At 41.0% G+C, this 24,279-nt stretch overlaps 1 protein-coding gene and 2 long non-coding RNA genes across 3 annotated transcripts in view; 1 reads left to right on the top strand and 2 right to left on the bottom strand.

The window, feature by feature from the left end:
- The window catches only part of LOC130202546 (disheveled-associated activator of morphogenesis 1-like), a 36,657-nt gene that overhangs the window by 3,100 nt on the left and 9,278 nt on the right, over window positions 1–24,279 (bottom strand). The window contains exons 4-22 of the mRNA XM_056428187.1: window positions 22,293–22,364; window positions 21,718–21,812; window positions 21,369–21,588; window positions 20,640–20,753; window positions 20,098–20,208; window positions 19,429–19,532; window positions 17,040–17,106; window positions 16,448–16,565; window positions 16,220–16,358; window positions 15,259–15,317; window positions 14,123–14,310; window positions 13,731–13,991; window positions 12,271–12,378; window positions 8,812–8,912; window positions 7,636–7,720; window positions 7,269–7,375; window positions 4,107–4,195; window positions 3,776–3,944; window positions 2,889–2,996 (exon numbers count right to left, since the gene is read on the bottom strand). Coding sequence (XP_056284162.1) covers window positions 2,889–2,996; window positions 3,776–3,944; window positions 4,107–4,195; window positions 7,269–7,375; window positions 7,636–7,720; window positions 8,812–8,912; window positions 12,271–12,378; window positions 13,731–13,991; window positions 14,123–14,310; window positions 15,259–15,317; window positions 16,220–16,358; window positions 16,448–16,565; window positions 17,040–17,106; window positions 19,429–19,532; window positions 20,098–20,208; window positions 20,640–20,753; window positions 21,369–21,588; window positions 21,718–21,812; window positions 22,293–22,364 — 2,315 coding nt within the window. The remainder of the gene's footprint in view (window positions 1–2,888; window positions 2,997–3,775; window positions 3,945–4,106; window positions 4,196–7,268; window positions 7,376–7,635; window positions 7,721–8,811; window positions 8,913–12,270; window positions 12,379–13,730; window positions 13,992–14,122; window positions 14,311–15,258; window positions 15,318–16,219; window positions 16,359–16,447; window positions 16,566–17,039; window positions 17,107–19,428; window positions 19,533–20,097; window positions 20,209–20,639; window positions 20,754–21,368; window positions 21,589–21,717; window positions 21,813–22,292; window positions 22,365–24,279) is intronic.
- LOC130202547 (uncharacterized) lies at window positions 8,851–10,755 on the top strand. The gene is made up of 2 exons (XR_008833371.1): window positions 8,851–9,513; window positions 10,081–10,755. It is a non-coding gene; the product is annotated as an uncharacterized LOC130202547 (long non-coding RNA).
- Window positions 10,413–11,520, bottom strand: LOC130202548 (uncharacterized). Its single transcript, XR_008833372.1, has 2 exons — window positions 11,182–11,520; window positions 10,413–10,678 (listed from the first exon to the last, which is right to left on the bottom strand). It is a non-coding gene; the product is annotated as an uncharacterized LOC130202548 (long non-coding RNA).

Raw genomic sequence — 24,279 nt, 5'->3', positions numbered from 1 at the left:
TGTTGCTGCACAGAGCTTGTATACTTAGGGTACATCCCAAGTCTCTTAATTGTTTCCTTTCTCCTCGCTCCTCGCTTGAACCGGTAGTTGTTCTGTGCTGCCATATTGACGGCCGTCCCAAAGCTCTTATTCTGTTCTGAAGAGCAAGTATTGAGGACCGAGGAGGGATCTTGGAGGAGCCATGATCGATGAGGCACAAGAACAGGCTTCAAGGAAGTGTTTTCACGCTAGACACGCACCCTCATTGTTCATCAGTTATTTGATTGGATGCTTCAGTTGATCGGACTGATTACTGGAGTTTCATAACAGAGTGAAGAAGACAGCATCTCAAGTACTCACAAAAACGAAGAAAAGATATCACATTACTCCTAGCTGCTCTGCACTGGCTCACATTTAAAATCACATTTTAAATGATTCTCCTCACCTACAAAGCCTTGATTGGTGATGCACCATCATATCTTAAGGAACTTGTAGTACCATATTACCCCACTAGAGAGCTGCGCTCACTAAATGCGGGACTACTTGTGGTTCATAGAGTCTTACAAAGTAGGCTGGGAACCAGAGCCTACAGTTATCAAGCTCCTCTTTTATGGAACCAGCTTCCACCTTCAGTCCGGGAGGCAGACACAGTCACCTCATTTAACCCTTGTGTTGCCTCAGGGTCATTTTGACCCGAATCAATATTACACCCTCCCCCCGCTTTAGGATTAATTTGACCCCATTCAATGTTTAATGTCGGTGTTCTTTCGGTAGTCAACAAACAAACATAAAGTGCCTCACACTTAAACTTGGAAAACAATATTAATTCTAATAATTTTCTGGAGGTTTTAATTGCTGGCGTCAAATTGAACCCAAAGGGTAAAATATGTTAGTAAATATAAAGGTAACAGGAGGGTGAAACATTGAATCGGGTCAAAATGACCCAAAGGCGGGGGGAGGGTATAATATTGATTCGGGTCAAAATGACCCTAAGGCAACACAAGGGTTAAGAGTAAACTTAAGACTTTCCTCTTTAGTAGTGCTGATAGTTAGGGCTGAATCAGGTTTGCCCTGGTCCAGCCCCTAGATATGCTGCTTTAGGCTTCTTGGCTGCAGAAGGACGTTTTAAGATACACTGAGCTCCTCTCTCCTCTTTCCTCTCTCCTTATGAACGTCTCTTCATTGCACTATAATAACTCAACTTCCTCCCCAGAGTCTTTGTGCCTTCTCGCCTCATAGGGTTCATTGGACCTGGCTGTGTCTGGAGCCGGTCCAGGCTCCCAAGCCCTGTCCCCTGTTCCCTTACCCCTGCTTCCTGCCTCATTGTCCCTGCCTCCTTGGCCATGCCTCCTGCCTCATGGGCCCGTCCTCCTCCCTCCTTGGCCCTGCCTCCGTGGCCTTGCCTCCGTGGCCCTGACTCCTGCCATGACCCTGCTGATGCCCCTTCTACCTCCTTCTGTTTTCATGGATTGTGGTTATGTGGGTCATGGTCCATGCCTACTACTCATTATTCATAATTTCTGTCATATTCATTGAATGTGTTGTAACGCTGTTCATCTGTACACATGACATCTATTGCTTCTGTCCATCCTGGAGAGGGATCCTCCTCTGTTGCTCTCCTCAAGGTTGTTTTTCCTTTTTTCTCCCTGAAAGATTTGGGGAGTTTTGTGGGAGTTTTTCCTGATCCGACGTGAGGTCAAAGGTCAAGGCTGTTGTATGTGTATTGTAAAGCCCTCTGAGGCAAAGTTATAATATGTGATTCTGGGCTATACAAAATAAACAAATGGAATTTAAGAAGGATCACAGATTAAACTCAAGTTATATATTAGATTTGTTTTCCGATTCACCTTCTGGTTAAAATATATGTTCATGAAGGTCTGAACAAAAAAGCACAAGCAACTTTCTTCATTTATAAAGAGATTAGTATTTTTTTGATCTGTTATTTTCCGCAATAACTTTTGTTATGAACACAAAAAAAGTCAGAGAGATCTGGAGAGAGGAAACACTTTTTACATAATTTATCATCATTTCCATTCAGTCACGTGAGGCTGATTGAGTGTCGGGTTTGATGAGTTATATAATTTCAGTTTAACCTGAAACATTAAGCCTAAAAAATGTACTCCAGTGCTGAAGAGAATTCATAATCATATTATGTTATCATGATATGAGAATGTTAAAGCATACAGATGCAAATAATGCATAAATGAAACAAATGCATTCCGCCGGTAGAAATAAATCATGCACGTATAAGCAGGAAACAGAACATAGTATAAATACCACACACTGTGTATCAATACTCAATGCAGTTTGTTTAACAGGTAACAGACAACAGAGTGAAAACATCTCCACTTTGACAGTGATGATAACTGTCTTCATTATTATAAGTAGTAGTTTAACACCATTAAATCAACTGAAAACATAAAAAGATTATTTGTATCAAGAATTGAAGTGGATTTAAATTAGAATGTTCACCAAAATCTTTCGGGACCAGAACAAGCTGTTAAAGCCGACTGACAGCTGATCCAGATGTGATCAGAAACAGACGTCGCTTCACGAGTTGCTGTACGTGACGCTTTGGAGGAAAGGACATCTTATTTCTCTTAAGACATATTTCCTCGTTTCCTCTCTCCTCACATTGTTTCCTTGCATCTCTCCGCGTCTCCCTGGTGGGAGAGACTAAGATGCAAGGAAAAGATGCAAGTGAGGGAAATAGGGATGCAATAAGAGACTTGGGATGCACCCTTAGTCAAAGAGGTGAGACACTTCAAAAGCCCACATCTGGTTTTATCAATACTAAACCAGGGTGACAACATATATATATAGGGGCAGTGCGTAAGATGGCCCATTTGACTTTAATGGACTTGATTCCACATTACTTCAACAACACAAGGGTTCCCGCTCGTTCTCACCTGACTTTGGCAGCTTCTGGCACATTTTGCAGCTCGTTACTGAAAGCTGCCACCTTCGGGTACTTCTTTTCCAGTACAGTGACCATGTAGTGGAGCAGAGTGACGTTTCTACAAACACACAACACGTTCAGCAGGGAATCATTCATCGCTCTTCATCAACTTAACAACAGACCTTTTTTTACAGCAGACGTCTAACTTGTAGAAAAAGTACGGATACCGCGAACAATCATGGCGATGCTTTCTATGTTTTAATGTAATATAAACGTCTAATGTGTTTTGTGTTGCTTAAAGCACTGTATGATTCTAGTTATACTCATAAACATGGATTTAGCTTTAATAAACAGTATAAAGCACCTGATGAAGATTTACAAGATCCAGTTCCATAGTTGCTGGTCACTGACTTCTCCAGGAAGAGTTGTTCCAGATATTACAAATGATTTCAGTCAATTGAGTCTGTTTTCTTGGGGGAGGGGGGCATTACATTAAGGAAATATAAATGTTCATCATTGTCAAATTACTATGACCTGTTAAACAATTAGATTCCTTTTTGCAATGTTTTATGTTTTGTTCTTGATTTTCCTTCATTTTTCGTAGAGCAAATAATGATCAATTACAGTGACTTAGCTTATAATGTATCATATCGTCTAATCCATCAGAAATGTCATTACCCAAATGGCCAGTTAGAATAATCACATTATAATGCATTATGAACAGATTATAATGTACCACAACTATGGGAATTCTAATACATAAGGACAATGTTATAGGCTGATGTTATAGGCTGATGATGAACAACACCAGGCTCCTGTATTATTTCCTCCGGATTTTCCTACTGCTGTAAAAAATAAAAAGGCCTGCGATGTACAAAGCTGAGCCGTGAACTGTACTTGTCAATGCTTGACTTGGTGTCAGAGATCTTGTTAAGGCTGGACACTTTAAATCCGTAGGCATTCCCCCGTTGCCCTTTGTTCATGTAGTTCCCCAAGGCCAGGACCACCTCCAGGAGCTGCCTCAGAGTCCCGCTCTGCACCACCTCCCTGGAAGCCAGACTCAGAGCTGAGACCGCAGAGACGAGGAGGCAGTGTCATATACAGTATATGTCCATGCACAGAATTTATAATCCATAAAGCAATATCCTCAAAAAACATCTTAAAAAACAGAATTTAAAGACTCACATTAGTGTTTATAGGAAGAAAGATGCCTTTTGAAGTAGCCTACCTTTGATTTTAGGTTTGACGTCAGCCACTCTTTCAGCAAACTTTTTCTTGAAGTAGAGCGAGTGGAGTCTCTGTTGATAGTGGTTGATGCTGGGGGAGGCCACAAATTAGACAGCAAAACATTGTCACTGGAAACTGCTCCAGCAGGAGGAGGGGGAACTATGGCGTATCAATGGATTTAATAACCTATGTGATGAAACGCACAACTACGCATCAAACGTCTTTGCAGATCTTTAGGTAAAGCTTTAAAGTCACAGTGTATAGGATTTGGAGGCCTTAGCCATGAGTGAATTAGTTCAAGCGAACGCAGTTGGTGGCAATGAGGATTTCTATTGAACGTAGCCTACAGTGGAAGGCAGAGCAGGGGGCGTGACACCGACAGAGCTTTAACTCTAAACCAGACAAAGGCAGGGCTCTCAAGTGTCACGCATTGAGCGTGACACTCACGCATTTCGGTCTTAAGTCACGCACTCCCGCCACACATCGTATTTCTCACGCTGAAAAAAATTCTCGGCTATATGTTTTAATGTGCCGCAGCGCGCAAACATGAGCCGCACTATGGAGGACTTAAAATGACTAAAGTATAAATAAATAAATAAATGAATGCATGAATAAATACAAGAATAAATCAATAAATGCTTAAATAAATGTATAAATGAATAAATAAATGCTTAAATAAATGTATCAATAAATACATAAATGTATAAATAAATAAATGCTTAAATAAATGTATAAATAAATACAGGAATGAATAAATAAGTTATAAATCAACATGACATCATTAAATAAATATATTTCTGCATTTCTGTATTTCTTCATTTATTTATTTCTCTATTTATGTGTCCACACGTATTTCTTCATTTATTTATGTGTGACATTTACGTGTCCGTATATTCAAATGAGCTGGGGCGGTCCGAACCTCTGTCTAAAGCATGATTGGTCACAGGAGTGAAATGCACCTGGTGTGTTGTGCTCTACTACTTCTGCCTGGCACATGATGCTGAAGTTGACTCGCTCAGCTCACCGTGAGCAGAATTTAGCCTACAGCTTTTTGACTTCAGCCGTTTATCAATTCCAAGAACACTGAGTACAGACTTGTGTTCTTTTGGAGTCTGGTCTTTGGAATCTGGTCTTGGGAGTCTGGTTTTGGGAGTCCAGACTCTCGAGGACGCAGGACGGTCTTTCTGGTCTTGTGACGTCACCACATCAACTGTTCTTGCTCATGGATTTACTCCAATTATTCACTGTAAAATACTTTACAGTGGAGTAGAATGTGTTGCGGTGTCCACTGTTGTTTGGCGTAGGCTACGAATAAACGATAACAAATATACAACGTCTCGTAGCTTTCCTGACCCAGGGTCGCTACAATATGAAATTATGAATCTTAACCCTCAGTCAAATTGACGTAACGTTATCTTTTAGTAAATAATGAACTCGTTGTGCTCTTTAGATCCTCCAAAACCTAATTATATCTTATGTTTAGCCGCTACGGAGACGTCAGAGCCAGCGGAGCATTTCAAAAAGTCCTGCCGAGATCAGGCTTCTCTCGGCGGCCACACAGCACGCTGACCGCCCGGAGCTCACTGGTCCCGCGAGCAGGACCTCAAATCTCCGTCGCATATCCTTATTAGGCTGAATCTCGATAAACCGACCACAGATTTGATGCTTAAACTACTAACTTCTCGCCTGAAAACAACCTTAAATTACATTCCGTGACTCAACAACTGTAGTATTTAGAATGTACAGACAAGAATGCATAATAAACGCTGTTCGTCTACAGATCCAAGTGCTAGGGATCGATTGCTTCTGTCTTGCTCTCCGACTTGACCAATCCTGTTCAACAATGAGGTTCGGACCGCCCAGCTCATTTGAATATACGGACACGTAAATGTCACACATAAATAAATGAAGAAATACGTGTGGACACATAAATAGAGATATAAATAAATGAAGAAATACAGAAATGTAGAAATACATTTATTTAATGATGTCCTGTTGAGTTATAACTTATATTTATTAATTTCTGTATTTATTTCTGTATTTATACATTTATTCTTGTATTTATTTATTTATTTATACATTTATTTAAGCATTTATTTATTTATTCTTGTATTTATTCATGCATTCATTTATTTATTTATTTATACTTAAGTCATTTTGAGTCCTCCATACCGCGCTGCCCTCACCGTGGAGGAATCAAGCGCTCCCCTGGAGTTCTGCTGTGAGGAGCCACTTATCAGCCAATCAAAAAAAAGAAATGGGCCAATCAGAAAAAAAAACGGGCCAATCAGAAAAAAAAATGTATCTGTTGTATCTGGGTAAAATTTAATCCAGCAACCAATGAAGATAAAGCATCCTGGAATTGGTCGCGACTGACTGACTGATGGAAATGTGTCACTCTTGCCTGTCTTCAAAACTTGAGAGCCCTGCAAAGGTTAAGCCGACCTTGCTCCGCAAGCTAGCCTCGCTCCGCAGCTATCTCCATTGCCTCTCCAGTGCTGCTGTGCTGCATGGCCTCTACTTTACACTTGTCATGGCTGAACTTGAGAAAAAGGACTCGTTAGAGCTGGAAACTGCTGGAGGTTCCACACCTGCCCGTTACGCTCAACCACAAAGGAGCGGCCTAATTTATGTTTGGTCGGTCTGTGAGAGTTGACTATGTGTGAGATAGCGTTGCAGGAACTTGTAGAATGTATTTCTGTGTGTTTCTGTTGTTGTAAATAATACATTCTGAACCCACATAGTTTTGATGACCAAGCAGAGCCCAATTAATGCGGCAAATTATACATACCGGTCGCTTATTGGTTATAGCAAGAAGCATTCCTGCTCAGCTGAAAATAATGAATGAAAAGCTCATATAAATAATAATAAAAACAGAGAACCCGATAAAAGCCTGGGGGGAATTTTTTTAAATTAAAGCCCTGGCCCTAATAACGAGACCGTGACCTTTGGCCCTATTTCACTAGTACTATGGCAAACAGCTCTAAGGTCGGGTCCCCCGAACCGAACTAGTTATAGTTACAGGTGATCCACAGGGCCACACTCAAGTGAGTGTGTGTGTGTGTGTGTGTGTGTGTGTGTGTGTGTGTGTGTGTGTGTGTGTGTGTGTGTGTGTGTGTGTGTGTGTGTGTGTGTGTGTGTGTGTGTTTCTCATCATGTATACCTGCTCATGTCATACAGGAAGCGATCTGCTTTGGCCATACGTTCCAGCTCGTGCTTGTGTTCTCCCAACAGCTCTATGTCGCTCTTCTCAGGAATGAACTTCAGAAGCTTCACACACACACAAACATGGACACACACACACACACACACACACACACACACACACACACACACACACACACACACACACAGACACCCATGAGTCCTAAATAAGAATGATGATTTTCCCTATCAGGAAAATCACGTTCTAGTAGCTGAACTGGTCCAATATTATCCACAAATGCACTGCTTAAATTATGCTACATAGTAGTTGTATACCACAATATCAATCTATGTACATTGTGTTACTTTGAGTGTATGTTTGGCACCTGCTCCAGCATGTCTTTAGGTAAGTCCTCCTGCTCATCCACGGACAGGATGGCATGGCTGATCTCCTCATTGGTCAGTCTCAGCCTGCAGTGCATTCACAGTGTTATACAGGGGTGTTCAGTCAAATTAATCCATAAAGAAATGCGTTCCCTGCAATACATTTTCAATTGGGCAAATGTAACATGTATTAGGGAGAAGTTTGTTTAACTTTGAAGGATGAAGGATTTAGTTTTGCTATCGTCGAGCAAGGAAAGGAAATGTTTCAAACTGCCCCGCCACACTGTCTGAATGCATTTGCCAGGATAATTGTTCGAGGCTACTTCATTATTAATTTTTCATCCATGAAAACAGTTGCCCAAACATTTTAATTCCTCCATGCACTGCAAACACATGTTTTGTTATGTAAATTGAGACCCAGCTGGAAGAAAAACCTGAGTGCTTGTGTCCCCTATTCAGAACATGTATGTGATGGTGATCCCAGCCTCTTTTGCTTAAAACTTGAATTATAACAATTTGAGAAAAAAAAGAAGTAAAAAAACCAGTTTTTTTAACCTGTCCTTAAGACACAGGAGAAACATTTGTTTAGAACCTCTCGGGGCTTCTACATGCAACTGTCCAACTGAAAAAGCTAATTTCTTCCCCTGTTTTGTGGAGAACCTCGAAAGAACAATCTGACTGATCTGACAACCACTCCAAGCTCTTTAACGCCGATGATGTCATCATCATTCACCCAATCATACTTTGAAATTCTTCAGACTTCCTGTGCTAGTATAAAAAATTACACTAGAAATTAACCTTTATGATTATGGCATCTGCAATCCTCAAACAGAAATAACGAACACAACATAAAATGTTGCCTTCCCCCCCAACACATACAGTCACGCTCATTTCTCTGTTCCAGTGTGCAGAAATCAGTTAACAGCAACAAGCCAAATTACATTACATGTCTTTTTGCAGACGCTAACAACAAGAATCAAGAAAGGAGCATTTATTCATGAAAGCCAAACTCCAAAAATACCATAAGTAAGTGCCACTCAAGTGTCACTGAAGTGCTAATCTGTTTTTAGTCAAGATATAGTCAGAAAAGAGTTAATGTAGAAGAGCCATTACTACAGGGGCTTGCTTCATTCATCAATTCATAACCCTCACACACACATGCTCACACACACACTGACCGTGAGAGCAGAATGTTACAGTTCTGGGCTCGCCGACCATCGATCACCGACAGCTCCTTGACTTTCTTTACAACAGCCTGCTCATCCTCAGCATCCTTCTGCTGATATGTAGAAAAGTGATTTAATTAAACCACATGCAGTACAGTATAAAATATGATATGTCATAGGGTTGGGAACTTGACAATGCATTCATGACAATATTAGTATCTTGAGATAACTTTAAAAAGATAAACAGTGCAACAAAATCTACGAAAATAAAAGGCTTGACTGCCCCATAGTTAATGACCAGCGTCTGTGACACACTGAATAAAAATATGGTCCATAGTGAATATGAATAGGTGGATAGATACAACAATGTCGCAAAAAATTCTGAAACATAGGATAAAATGTTATGTTATTTAGTGTTAGGCTGTGTCTACTACCGCGCACTTGAGCACTTCGAGCACTTCGAGCACTGACTTTCAGTGTTCGAAGTGCGCCACTGAAAAATCCAGCAGAATTCAGTGCACTGAAAGTACCCGGATGGTGCACTGCAAACGGGCAAAAAATGTAGCGTAAAACGATGGACACTACTCGCACTAAGCGGCCGCCATCTTGGCTACGTACCGGAAGAGGAGGAGCCCTTTCGCCAGCTTTTCATTTTATTTCTAAAACAATGGCGGACAGCACAAGCGGTAGACCACGAAGCTACAGACCGTAAATGTAAGTATCAGCGGTTATTACACATTGTACTGGTATTACAATGTACTACTAACATGCCATTCTCAGATTAGTGAGCATACCTAGGTAGCATTAGATGCCATTGGATCTGCATGGCAGTTATGATAAACTAGCTGGGTAATCCACCACCCGGCCAGTCCGACGAAGGTGCACTTTTATCGGACACTTTTGGCTTGACGAGCGGGGGCAGGTCGGCTCCATGCGCTTGCTCCAGCGGCAAGTCCGACGACAGATAGCTATGTCAGTCATCGGACAGTGTTAAACAACGGCTGTTCTGTTAACCAATCGAAATAGCAATTTTAATAATGGATTAACAATGGATATGCTCAGTTTAATAACGGGTTAACATGACACCGCGAGCGTTTGCACACACGCCGCCCGATAATTAATACCGTTACGATAGCTATCTAAGCTTGTCCTTCTAGAAATAATTGTAGCTTTCAATCATCGTGTGTTTTTTTTTAAATGTCGTGTATGTATTAATTTAAATGTAATCGTGGTCTGGGACAGAGCACTGAATGGCTATCCTATTTCTGTTTCCTGCCCCAGAGACGTTTCCTGGAGGTGCTGGTGCTGGTCCTCTGCTGCCCTCCCGACATCTGGCTCCAATGACCTCTGGCACCTCACATCCACCTCCAGGGCCTTTAAGAAGATGGACCGCCATCGCGTCTTCAGTATCCCGAAGGACCTCTCCACAACACAACACACCTCGCCTTTGACAGGCAGCAGTTGTAGCTTGGAGGTGGTTGCGGACAGGCTGCCTGAAGGGGTCATGAGGCAGATGGGTTGGGACAGGCAGGGGGAGCCACCATCCCCAAGGATACAGTATCCTGGTGGAGGGTATGACTGCTCATAGAAGATGGGGCTGTTATTCAGGACCCTGGCATCATGCACTGAGCCCGGGGCCTGTCGAAGGCCCTGGCCACCACCCGATAGGAGGTGGCGCTGGCAAGCCAAAAAATAAAAACTAGACAGGAGATCTCGGGGCCCCAACCGTGGTCAGTCAGTGCCCAGCACAGCCATGAGGGCGTTGAATGACTCTCGGGTGAGCCTGAAGTCCACCCTCATGTCACTGGCCATCACAATACAACGCCAGCAGTGGCATTGCAACATTGATACGGCAGCGCCGCCTGGGACTGGGTGGCTGCTGTACAGTGTGTGGGGAGGGGAAGGGAAGATTATATTAATATGTAAGTCATTTTATCAATAAAATGTTGTCATTGAGGTTTTGTAGTCTTTTATTGCGTTTTCTGATTTATATTAGAATTGATGCATGTTTGTAACAACAAATTAATATGCCTGTGTGTTCAATTGCTAATTGATTCCTGTATCAGGGTAAACTTCACTACAACAGAGATGTGTATAAAAGTACAGTCAGTCAAAGTAGGCCTATTACTGTGAATTCAAGCAGATGATGACTATCATTTCAGTGGATAATTCTTAAAACTAATTGGAATCTGGGACAAACATGTACAGATTTGTCATGTTTTATTTCCATATGGTGTGTATGTGGATTGCAAAGAAGAAGGCTACTTCTGACAAAGATAATTGAGAATTTAGCATACCTAGCGAGGAGAATTTAATTGCAACTACTACATGAAGCTATGCTGTGAAGGTAAGGCAAAATCACACAATTAAATTTACATATACCATCTCGACTTCAGCCAGAAGGCGGAGGCTCCTGCCGCGATTGTGGAGGTATCGCAGTTTCCACATGGGGTGGAGAAAGGTAAACAAGGGGCAACAAGAGGGCAAGAAGTGCATTCATTTGGTCACTTTAAGGGTTAGGGTATCGCAAGCAGATTTGCATACGTCACTCACGGCTTAATTTCGCGGGTGCCGTGAACAGATTTGCGTCCGTCACTTCCGCCAAGTGGTGAACGGTTAAGTGTTCCATTTGAGACAGCACTTCATCAGCGACGCAGTACACTGCAATGCAGTGCACTGAATTGCAGTGTACTGCATTGCAGTGTACTTCGTTAAGTGCGCGGTAGTAGACACAGTCTTATGGTTGACGCGCGTCGACGCAGCAAAGTGAGACCACGCAGACGCGCGGTCGGCGTCGACGCGTCGGGGCGGAGTCAGTCGAGGGCGACAGGACCGCAGCGTACTTCACAGGACTTCAGACACACCACTGCTTGCGCTTCGCTGCTCTCTCTCTCTTCTCCTCCTCTCTCTGCTTTTTCTTTCTCTGACTTTCCTCTGATCTCCTCTCCGACGGCCCATGAAAACTATGCCGGCGTTGGTTATAAGATATAGTAAAATAAAAGCAAATACAAAAGCAAATACACGTAAAAGGTAGTCCCACGGCTTCTCCTTTCTACTCAAATTCCACGCTGCTCTTTTTAGCTCCGGTTTCGGTAAGCAGCATAAAGTATCGTAAAGTTCACAGGGTGCCCACAAACGGCGACAAATCTTTTTTTTTTTCGACCGGCAGGACGATGGATGATGAGCTGAGCTGCTCAACGCTGATTGGCTGACGCAACTATCACGCTTTTCTGCTGCCTTTGTGGAGAATTTGCGTCAACGAGTCAGCGCTGCTCGCGCTGCTGCGCTGTTCGCTGTTCGCGACAAACAAACCCTCTGTTCGTGCTGCTGCTCAAACGACGCGACGCGCTGCTACGCGCAAAAACGCAGCTACGCAGCTTCGACGCAGCTTTGCATTGACTTAACATGTAATCTCGACGCGCGTCGAAATTTTGACGCGTCCGGTGTGAACACACCATTAGTGTGTGATACCTGTGGCTTCTGGTAAGCTGAGAAGATGCTCTGTATCTCCTCTAGATCCAGAACTTTAAACACCCTGAGGTCATCGATCTCTTTCCATATGGTTCCTTCGGTCTTGTTCTGAAACAAACAATAATGTATGGATTCAGGTTTCAAAATAATTTCCTCCTCAAGAGTTGGAAGCTGTTTACTCCAAAAAGAAGACGATCAGCTGTTTTTTGTGTGTTGCTGATTAGAAGATAAGATAAATCCAACAGTCTGACTTTCCTCTCTGCCCCTCGTCTCCAAGTCCATTTGTTCCCTCTGAAGACCTCACAAATATATAATTGAAATATAAAATATGGCTGAATTGCAGCAAAGCAAAGGTCAGGAAGTCTGACCTACTAGCTTCAGCATAAACAGGCTCACACAGTCCAAAGGGTTAAAGACAATAGAGTTGAAGCAAAAATGCATGTTTTGGAAGTAGTGAGCATAGGACTGGATAAATAAGACTTGGATTATACAATGTATTGTTTTTATTTCCTCCGTTCACCGTATAGACATGAAGGAAAAATGTTCTTCAAGAATTCAAGGTACACATTGAGTTCAATATAGGTGATGTCTTCATTAAAATACATCATGTGGTGTGATACTTCAGGATACTTTAAAAAAACAAATAGTATTGGGACCACTGCAGAGAGCTGTAGATAAACATTAAATACCCAGGAATATATTTATATCTGTACAACAATTTGGCCACAATTGACCGTACACGATCCAGCCATACAGTAGGTTTCCACCGAGTCACGTTTTTATCAAATGTTACTAAAAACAGGGGGAAATGGTGTATTTTGTTGGGGACTATTTTTAGCGGTGGATTAATTCACATTTGTTGTTCTAGTCTAGCGAGTATTTGCGGCAGCAGGAATGTGTATGTTGGACAGAGTCAAAACAAGATAGTGTGTCATGGTGATGAAGATGAACATGTCACCCAGTGCAACAACACTGATATGTTGCTCCATAGTACGGACGGAAGAAAACACACCAGTATGCAGACACACCAGGCTTTCAACTGACTATAATGTAAACCATCCACGTCAGAGCAGGTGGAATAGTATAAAGAGCAGGAAGTGCCGTTTGGGGTAGATGGATTCGACAAGCACAGGACTTTCACCCAGGAGACTTGAGTTTGAGTCAATGTTGACTTATTTTACATTTACTATGTTTCGTAATTTACATTGTGGCAAATGCAGGCTACTTCTTTTACGTAACAAACCCAGACCACAATAAACCTAACCAAATACTTCTGTTTCCTGTTCAACCAAATATCCTGTTCAACCAAATATCTAGGTAAGTCTCCAAACGTTGAAGCATAGGGCCGCTGACCTACCAGCGGAAATCGAGAGATGGGAGTGAGAATATGTTGTCCTGGAGAAGTTAGTGCAGTGTGCAAAGTGGTCTACTATAACAGCAGCAGTGTAGCAGCAGCATACCTCAGGAAGTTTGGTCCAGTTGAAAGACTTCAGAGGGTTTGAAGGCTGAGGAATATTCTTCTTCTTCTGGACAGATCCTGGTGGAGCTCCGGGTAGAGGCGGGACCAGTGGAGCTAAGCCGAAAGCTGGCGGGCCTCCTGGAGGCGGAGGTGGCGGAGGAGGAGGAGGAGGAGGAGCAGAAGAAGAAGAGGTTGCCGGGAAGAAGCCAGGAGGGACTAAACCACCAGAAGACAGGGGAGGTCCTCCTGGAACACTGGACATCTATTCAGACAACAGAATTGCATCCATAAAGACTAGATGACCAAGACCAGATCATTGTGGGGATGAGATGTGACGTGAAATGTGAAAAAGTGGTCAGGAACATTGCTATCTAGTGGTGTTGGCAAACATACAGAGCTGAGCTGCTGCAGCCGAGCGGACAGTTCTCCCACTCGTAGCTGAGCTTGCTTGTGGTCGTTGCTCTCTCGCTCCAGCTTGTCTTTCAGCTTGTTCAGCATCGCCATCATGTCCTCCTGCTCCTTGTTCTTGGCCTCGCACTCCCGCTCCTTCTTTTCAAAGCGCTGCTGCAGGTTCTGATGCTCTGGAAAGAAGGGAAGGCGAGACCGTCAGAGACTGTTGTTCGTTTGAGTCGATCCAAGGGTTCGGCCGTTGGGGGCGCATCTTGACTTATTAGTGTGAAGGTTTTGTTGATTACATAGCATAGAAATCGTTAGATGATAAAGAGGTATTAATTCAGCAATACTATGTAATTACCAAAGCAATAACCAGGTAATAGCTTTGTATATCTGTGTAATATTAGAATGAAATGTATGTAACCGGGTCATAACGGGGACCCGCATTTAACGATAGCAGATCGTCCTTTAAACATCTTTCTTGGGTTAATCTAATATCTAATATTACCATGAAATCCTATCACAACAGCATTTTGGCACAATGATGTGACCGCATTAAACATATTATTTGTACAATGTCACCTTGAAACTAAAGGGTATGTTTGGAACATAACGGAGGATGAATTTAAATTTTAGTACATGCTAATTACACATTTTGACTTTTTGACATAGAATCATTTCCATGAGATTTAGCAGGTACATCAATGCTGATTCAATTCAATTCAGTTTATTTGTATAGCCCAATTTCACAAATTACAAATTTGTCTCGGAGTGCTTTACAATCTGTACACATAGACATCCCTGCCCCAAAACCTCGCATCGGACCAGGAAAAACTCCCAAATAACCCTTCAGGGAAAAAAAAAGGGATATTATAATACTGGAACAACACCAAACTATACTACCTTATTATTGGCAGATAATTACCCTATTTATATCAAAATACTAAAATAATTTGATCCAAAATATTGCACAGAGATTATTGTATTGTTCATGATTCTAAGAAAAAAATATTGTAATCAAACTAACTAGTCCAGCAAATAACTATAATATTATATTTGCTCTGTGGTACAGTAAACAATATGCAAAGTTCTAATCCTTTATATAATTCATAGATAGTCTATGTGTGTGTGTTTACCTTTCCTCATTTTATCAGCTTGTTCTTTCCATTGTTTGAACTCGCTCTCCTTGATGAGCCTAGACACACACACACACACACACACACACACACACACACACACACACACACATACATTTGATTTGGTTTAAAATGTAGTTTTCAAAATATAATGAATTACTCAGAAAAATCATACTATAGAAATTAGACTTGAGATGTTCAATTCTATAAAATAATGGACTAGTCACAGGTAAACAATCTGTTTTGTTATTTTTCCTATTTTGTCCAAGAACATTCCTTATTACTTTCACCCTGGAGACAGGTGTCCATGTTCTGTGTGAAACCAAAGTCAACGTTGCCATATTTCAAGTTTCTTGACATTGCGTAAGGTAACTTCACCTACATAGGTTTTTATAAAATACAGAATTTTACTATGTACCACTTTGTCTTATAAAAAAACGTACTTAACCAAACCCATATCACAATATCTTACGAAACATAACAACGTGGTTTTGTTACCTTAGCCTAACCAAATTGTTTTCTGTGAAAACAGACATTTTATTTCGAAAGGACAGTGCATATAGAATATAGCATATGGCATATAGCATATGGCATATAGCATATGGCATATAGTGATTACAAAACAAATGTTTTTGTTTATGTATTTATTTGACTTGACTACATCTTCAACAAGAGGTAAATTGTGTTGGAAGCTGTATGTTTATGGTTAACTACTAAAATATGACACAGCATTTCTCCGAATTATTACGATTTTGTGGGATTGCTATTGGAGCTATAAGGATTACATTCAGATTATTTAGCAACCTCTGAAAGTCTTGGCTGAATGTGAAATGGGTAATGTGGTTACTGATTGTTCTCCTCCGAGAGAGCACTATTCCACTGGTAGTGTTTGAATCTAATCTGTTAATCATTACTACAAACTAATGATCGTGCCCAAAAGTAAGAAACCCCAGAAACTTACATGCGTACAATATTTTTGACGTTGAAGTCCTCCAGAGGGGCGACATCGGGATCCTCCCCTTTGTCTGTCTGCAGAACCAGCTGCTGAACTATCCGATCCAACAGCACCCAGAAATGAAGAGTGGTACTGCTTGGCTTGACTGCAGACAGACAGATTACGGGTCATTTGATTGAGATTGAAATATATGAAAAGTAAATGAGAGGTTTGCAGGCCGGAAGCAAGTCTTACATGGCATCATAAGACAGTGCTGCAGTGCGGACAGGAGGTGAGGGTAGGCTTCAGTGTAGTTCAGATGCTTCTTGATAAGCTCAAACATCTGGCTGGCACTTTTAGTTTCTATATGGACCTGAGGCAGAAGACGTTCATCAGCAGGCTTTACACAGCAGATGTTCATGTTTTAATGGCGTCAAAATGAAACAGATTGCTGAAGACGTGCTGGTACAGGTGTGTTTTATTCTGAAGTAATGCTAGAATACACTTCTGTTTCATAATTATAATAATGATAATTACCTTTATTTATATAGCACCTTTAAAAACACTGTTAAAAAGCACTTAACAATGAAACAGGACACATTTAAAAGTAAACTTATAAAAAGAGAGTAAAACAATTAATATTGTAAATCACAAAAACACTTAAAGAAAAAAAGTGGATCATCGTTTGAATGTGTTATTTAGATTTCCAATAATCTATTATATTCCACTTGAAGTTGTGGTGTGTAATAAATAATATTGCTTCTTGTTAATCCTTAAATATCTTGGATTTCAGCTGTTTACTGGATCCAATATATAGAAAACCTTTAGGATATAAAAATTGACTTACAGCATCAAACCGTTTGGACATCTGAAGCTCATCTTCATTCCTCAACATCTCAAAGAAGTCCAGATGTCTGGAAACAACACACACACGTAACAGCTGAATTTAGAAAGCAATTTACAGTCAAAGTAAGTCGAAGAGCAAATGTGTTCCTAGTCCAGCTTCCTGTTTGTAAATTCAGTGCAGTGGTTCTCAAACTTTTTCTGTCGCTTCTCACTTTAGAGGAAGAAAAATTTTCATGCCCCACCGCACAAACAAAATTGTAACTAAATGGTCAATGGTGAATTTTTATTGAAATAACAACTTTGTGTGACTCCTGTGACTGTGCTTTTTCAAATAGTCGAATAAAGAAAATTGTAATCACTTTTAAGTAAACCAGATTGCTCCATCAGACAAAAACAAATGAAAAGTGCAATCACTTTGTTAGAAAAATGCAAATAAAGTTGTACACAAAAGAACTCATATTTGGCAAATAGCTTATTGTGGCTGCAATTAACAAGTTTGGCATGGGATATATGTGAAAAACTAAACTAAACAAGTTAGAATATTTGGCAATGAAGAGTTTTTCACTCAATATCTTTTCAAAAACAATAACATGCAACCGGTGCAAAACAAAAATTAGTGCAGATATGTGTGAGCCATCAAGTTGTATCAGTACTAGTTCAAATTCACTCAGATTCTCAAAGAAATCAATCCCTTGATCGAGAGCCTGCAGAATAATCATTATAATTTAATTAATGAATTTGACTCCAAAAAGTATATTAAAGATAAAATAAATGATACACTGAGTACAGCTCCTCTTTGCAGAATATGTGTACAATTTCAATTGTATTGAATTGTCCTGTATGACACATGTTTAATGTCACAACACGTTTGCTCCTGAGAGCCATTGAACTTCGCTGTGAAACAGTTGAAGGCTCCTGTCTCCTCACACACTCAAAGAAATGACTCATTGGATGAACTCAATTAAATTGTTGGCAGGTTTTCCATCCAATAATTATATGCAACTCCAACTCAAATTTAGCACATCAGTGCAATAAAATGTAATTAAGTTAGTCCAACTCATTTGAATCAAATACATCTAAAATAAAATAACGATATTCATTAAATTAAATTAATTTATGTTTGTCCAACTCAAAATATAAACTAACTAACTAACAAAATATGCAAACTCCACACAGAAGGAACACCCTGACTGGGAATTGAACCCACAGCCCTCTGGCTGTGAGGCAACAGTGCTAGCCACTACACCAACATACAGCCCTGAAAGTGTGTTCACCTCATGTAAACAACTTATTTTCAGAAAGCGCATGCGCAAAGGGTAGTCCTCAATGAAACACATTTATTTTGAGTTGATATGCACACCATCTAACCTAAATAAATCTAATAAATGAAAGTATTCAAACATTTTGTGTTACACCCATTAAATATAAATATCGATTTTTGTAATTGATTTATTTAAATTTATCAAACAATATTTAAATGTGTCACCTCGAAGAAGGGCTTGAATCGTTTTTGTGAGTGTAACCTAAATAAATCTAATAAATGAAAGTATTCATACGTTTTGTGTTACACCCATTCAATATAAATATCTTCGTTTTGTAATTGATTTATTTAAATGTATCAAACAATATTTAAATGTGTCACCTCTAAGGGCTTGAATCGTTTTTTTGAGTGCAGAGTGAAAACAGTGGTGCTTTCAGGGACCTTGTTTTTATGAAATTGACCACACACATCTAGCGCTTCTTTGTGTATGACACAGTGTGTACATTTGGAGACACTCTTGATCAGCGCCTGCACCATCTGTGCAGAAACCCACAAAACTCTCCCATCTCAGCCTGTGTTCTGTCAGGTAACTGATCAGCTGATGCCACTTTTTGCCTGCATCACCAAGTGCACCAAGTTTACTCTGAAAGAATCCCTGTGGCTTATTTACGTGAGTGGTGTGTAATGCCTCCAAGGGTCTTTTTAATTTGTTGGGCTTCCTACTGTCCACTGCCACAGTGTTCAGACACAAAACACAAACTGGTCTCACCTAATCTGCATCGTCATCGTCTGCAGTTGATTTTCTTTTTCCTCCTGCCAAATATCTCTTCGTTCTGCACTACTGAGCTACATGTGAATCGCAAAGGAGCTTGGACGTCGCGATAGCGTTTGCACAAGCGTAACCTGTTAACGCCGTAACATAAACATTTACAGGTACTTTTGTAATATGTGAAGTTCTCTGCACTGCCCCCCCCCCCCCCCACACACACACACACACACACACACCCACCTGTAATACCTCGATGCCCCACTTGAGGGGCGTGCCCCACAGTTTGAGAACCACTGGTTCAGTGACACATTACTGACATTTGGAAATGCTTGCACCAGTTGGTGCAGCTGACGTAGCTACCTGTTCAGGGTGGCGTTGTCATTGGAGTACAGTTTGTCGATGACTGGCTGAATGCCCAACATCAGAAACTCATAACGCAAATGGATGCGGAACTCCAGGCTGGTCTGAAAACACACACACACACACACACACACACACACACACACACGCACACGCGCGCGCACAGACACAGCGTTGACATGTGGAGTTGATTCCCCAGCAGTAAGGATGACAACAATGTCATCAGCATATCCTGTAATCCTAAAATGTAATCATCGTAGCCTACTCCTGTTCTTGGCAGACAATATGTAAAAACAGGACAGGTAGAAAAATTAAAAAGAGAATTCAGACAAAGCATCAAAGAAACAAGGAGGCAAATATATACAAACATCATGTCATTTAAAGATACAGTACTCATAGCGTACTAAATGTGCAGTGTGAACCCCATAGTGAGCGTCATCTTTCAGCCCTAGAGGACTCCCCCCTGTGCCGGAACAGGTAACACTGTCTTTGTGTTGCTACGTTACATATTTACTGTTGAAAATAATATGAAGCCTCCCTCTGCATTCATTATCCCTCCTTCTTCTACTCAATCTGATGTTATCATGATACATAACAAAACCAAGTCCTTTAAGACACTTGACCGGATCAACCCATGATATTTCCAACAGAGAAGAGAGGGTCCGTCACCTCTCCTGCTCCCTGGCTCAGCACGGCGTTGATGAAGGACATGACGGCAGTCTTCAGGTTCACTTCATCTCTGTAGCGGCCTGTGGATCTATCCAAGTCGATCAGCAGGGTCTGCACACAATGTTATACCATTATAAAACATTTTGGTCCTTCTTTTGAAAGCCTATTGTCTAAAGTCTATTCTTTTCTTCTTTGTCTCGTGTTTATCACCAATGGAATATGACAGAATGTCAACATCAGATAAATGCAGCAGACTTTGAGTCGATCAGCGCCCAGCTAGGAGCTGAGGCTACTCCACTACCCAGCATGTTCTTGGCGGTCTGATGCCCGGTAGAAGAAAAATAAGAAGGATTAAAGGCTCGGTGATTGTTGAGCCCACATCTTCACAGAGACCTGGATCCCCATTCACTGCAGGGCAGATGGGCGACAACGAAATGTCCCTGTGTTGCATGAGGACAATGAAGGATCCTTGAATCCTTGAATATCACTGGTCACTAGCTATAAGATTAGGAGAGGCACACACAGGTGAGACCAAAGCAGACCTGAAAGCGAGTTCTCTCCGAGGCAGATTTCTGGTAGTGCAGCATGGCTTCTAGTACTTTCTTGTGGCCCCCTGGCACCAAACATACTGCCCCGAGGATCTCTAACACTGCAACCTGTTGGCAGAGGAAGAAGAATGGAGGAAGAAGATTATTGACTGAGACACAGGGATTTTAAAGTTTGACCGTGAACATTTTTTTTTTTTTTACTGTGGGAGACACACTCAGGTTGGAAAACAATCACACAAATATGATCTTGTCATCAAAACCAGAAAAACGCCAGAAACATGCCACAGCGGCTTCCCTTATCCCCATTATTCATTGTCCCATATCTCTTTTGCCATCTTGTCATGATTAGTGTGATACTCCAGGGCACACCTGCCTTTTTATCTGGTCCTTTTGGTAAAGTGACTGATAATTACCAGAATGTGGTTTCTTCCTCCTTTGCCCACCTGATAAACAAGATCAACCACATTCTCCATTTCATCTAGCAACAGGCCAATGACTATTTGTTTCTGTGTTTTGTTTGGAGTGACTGTGCTAGAATTCCTCAACAGTGTTGTGGACTTTCATTATCACTTTTTGGATTTCCATCAAAGACTCGTCCTACTGCCACCCTAGGAGGAGTCCTTGATGGTCCAAACATCTTCTATTTAAGAAGTTTGGAGGCCACTACTCTGAGACCAATTGCATTGGCTCGATTGGAAAGATTTCTCAAATCCAAACCTGTACCTTGGTTTTGATGCTCTCGGTTGTGAGACTTTGTGCGATGATATTAATGCTCTCACAGTGACCCAGCACATGAGCTCTCCCCTGGGAGTTGTTCATCAGAGCTTTGATGCAGCCGATCAGAGATGTGTGGACCTGAGAGTTGGTGGTCTCATAGTCCATTGACTTGAGGAAATTCAGGATGCAAGACAGACCATCCAAATCAATGAATCGTGTCACAAACCTGGGGGGGGGGGAGGATCAGAATGGAACCGGGTTAAGGTTATCCTCTGTTATTCACACGGCAAGAGGAGATGAAGCTTTGGGAAATCCCATAATGACAGAATAGCGTGTGTTAGACCTGAAGTTTCACCTCATGGGCTGCGTCCTCAGCGCTGTCTTCAGACCATCTATGATTTTATGTCTTCCTTGCTCTTCCTCATCCTCCGGTGCCAGCAGAGTCTTCCTCTAGGAAGAGAGGGGTCAGACGTAATAACTATGATCACTAAATAACGCCTCTACAGGTCATATACTCATATAGCGGTGATAATGGAGAGAGTTTGGCCACCACAATGAAATGTTTTCTGGTTTGTAGTGTAGGATTAGTGCATGTGATATTAGCTGACATTAAGTTACAAATAGCTGCATATGAACTAACATTAATATTCAAAGGCAGATATATATCCATGTGTTAATCTATCATGAAAATCCATCATAAAGCCCCCACTTATCAAATTATTCTAGTGAAATGAGTCTGGTATACATTGTTATCTGCACGGTCCTTGTTGATACACAAGGGATAGAGACAAAATAAAAACATGTTTAAATGTACATGTCCTGATCAAACGAGGCACTCCTCAAAACTACAGGCCAGGAATTTCCACATGATAGAGACAAACAGGAAGTGAAATGTAATGTCCCAGTCAGTATAAATGCAGTGTTACTCACAGCAGCCATGGACCTGAGCTGGTCAATATAATACTCTGGCCATCTGGTTGCTCCTTTATTCTCCTCTGCCTCCTGCAATACACATAAAGGCACACAGGTCAGGCTCATGGATATACTTACTTATAATAGACAACAAATCCATGTGTCGTCCTACACTCTAAAAAGCCCAACTTCAAATTTGTTGTCCGAACACATTTTTTTAAGTTGAGTCAACAAATGCCTTTGAAAAAAGTTGAACTAACTCAAAATGTCAATTTCATTCATAAAGAGTGGAATCCACTTAAAATGTTAAGTAGAGAAAACTTAATATAGTGGTTTGGGCATCTGCTGAGGTAACTAAGGCCACTGCGCATGTATGTCAGTAAACACACACACATATATATATATATATATATATACAAATACATATATAAATACATATATATATATGTAAATACTAGTGCTGTGAAAAATAACGCGTTAACTCAGTTAATTCAATTACAGGTTTAACTAGTTTGTTTTTTTAACGCATTTAACGCATGCGCAGAATGAGCTTCCAATCCGTCTGTTGTTGGTCGTCGGGACGAAAAAAAAGTCACTTGCAAAATGAGCTTCCAAATACACCACTTCAATCTGAACTCTGTCCGCTCTCATGCAGACGGTCTGTTCATCGGTAATGATCCTTCCGCAGGTTCACCTCCGGAAACCTTGTTACGACTTTTACTTCCTGTAGATCAGGGGTCTCAACACGTCGATCGCGACCTGCCAGTCGATCGCGGCGTAGTGTTGGTAGATCGCATGACATTAAAAAGATTGGCCCGCCCCCTGACATGTTCTCTAGAGCACGTCTTTGTTCTTTTATTAAACTAAACGTCTGTTGTTGATCGTATCTCCACAGCAGCATGTCATCTCTGTCTCTTCGCGTTGCGTTAACACTTATCGATCTCCGTCTCGCGCGCCACAGAGCTCCGTGCGCGCGCATCGGGACCGAGCGAAAAAAAAAGTCACTTGTCAATCTGTCCACCTGTCCGGGCCGGTGAGGTTTCAGCTTTGCAGCGGTGTCCCCGCCGTCCCTTTCATCACGGCCCAGTTCATGAAGAAAACCCACACAGTCAGTTTGCCTCAGCAGCTGCTAAAGGAAGACCAGAGGCCTTTAGATTGTATCATGGTGGAGTTAATGGTTGACAAACAAGAGAAAAATGTTCTGTTTAACCCTCCTGTTACCTTTACATTTACTCACATATTTTACCCTCGGGGTCAATTTCACCCCAGCAATTAAAACCTCCAGAAAATTATTAGAATTAATATTGCTTCCCAAGTTTAAGTGTGAGGTACTTTATGTTTGTTTGTTGACTACCTAAATAGCCCTTTAAATAAATAAAAAAGTTGATATTTCTTATATGTTTGACACAGTGAAAAACAGCCTGGGGTCAAATTGACCCCAAAGAACACCGACATTAAACATTGAATGGGGTCAAATTGACCCGAAAGGTAACAGGAGGGTTAAACATTCTGTTTAGGATGAAGATGTATTAATGTTCCATATGGAAGAAAACTGCTAAATAACTGCTGAGTTGCAGCACCATTGTATAAAAGAATGTATAAATGTATATATCTGTCTTTTGTCATAAATCTCTATGTTCTCACAAAATATACCGAGAATATCGGAAATATGTGATTAATCATGATTAATCCACAAAAACCTGTGATTAACCCAATTAAAATTTTTAATCGTTTCACAGCCCTAGTAAATACATATATATACTACTTTAATCTTATATTTTAAATAATAAAATAATATAAAAAGATTTTCTTTAGCCCCTGTTTAAAATACATTGGTTTTTGAAACCATTGTTTGTTTATTATATTTAGATATGGATTAGATTTGGAAGGATATTGTCCATTGTTTAATGGCAGATTTGCTCCAGTTCAAGTTTTTGTCACTTATTGAATTAAAGGGAGCATGTACCGTGAGAGCAAATGTTTCCCTGTATTTTGCTCAATTTAT

The sequence above is a fragment of the Pseudoliparis swirei genome, chromosome 12 (assembly GCF_029220125.1).
Source record: "Pseudoliparis swirei isolate HS2019 ecotype Mariana Trench chromosome 12, NWPU_hadal_v1, whole genome shotgun sequence".
Taxonomy (NCBI): Eukaryota; Metazoa; Chordata; class Actinopteri; order Perciformes; family Liparidae; genus Pseudoliparis; species Pseudoliparis swirei.
This window is presented reverse-complemented; position numbering and strand designations above follow the sequence as displayed.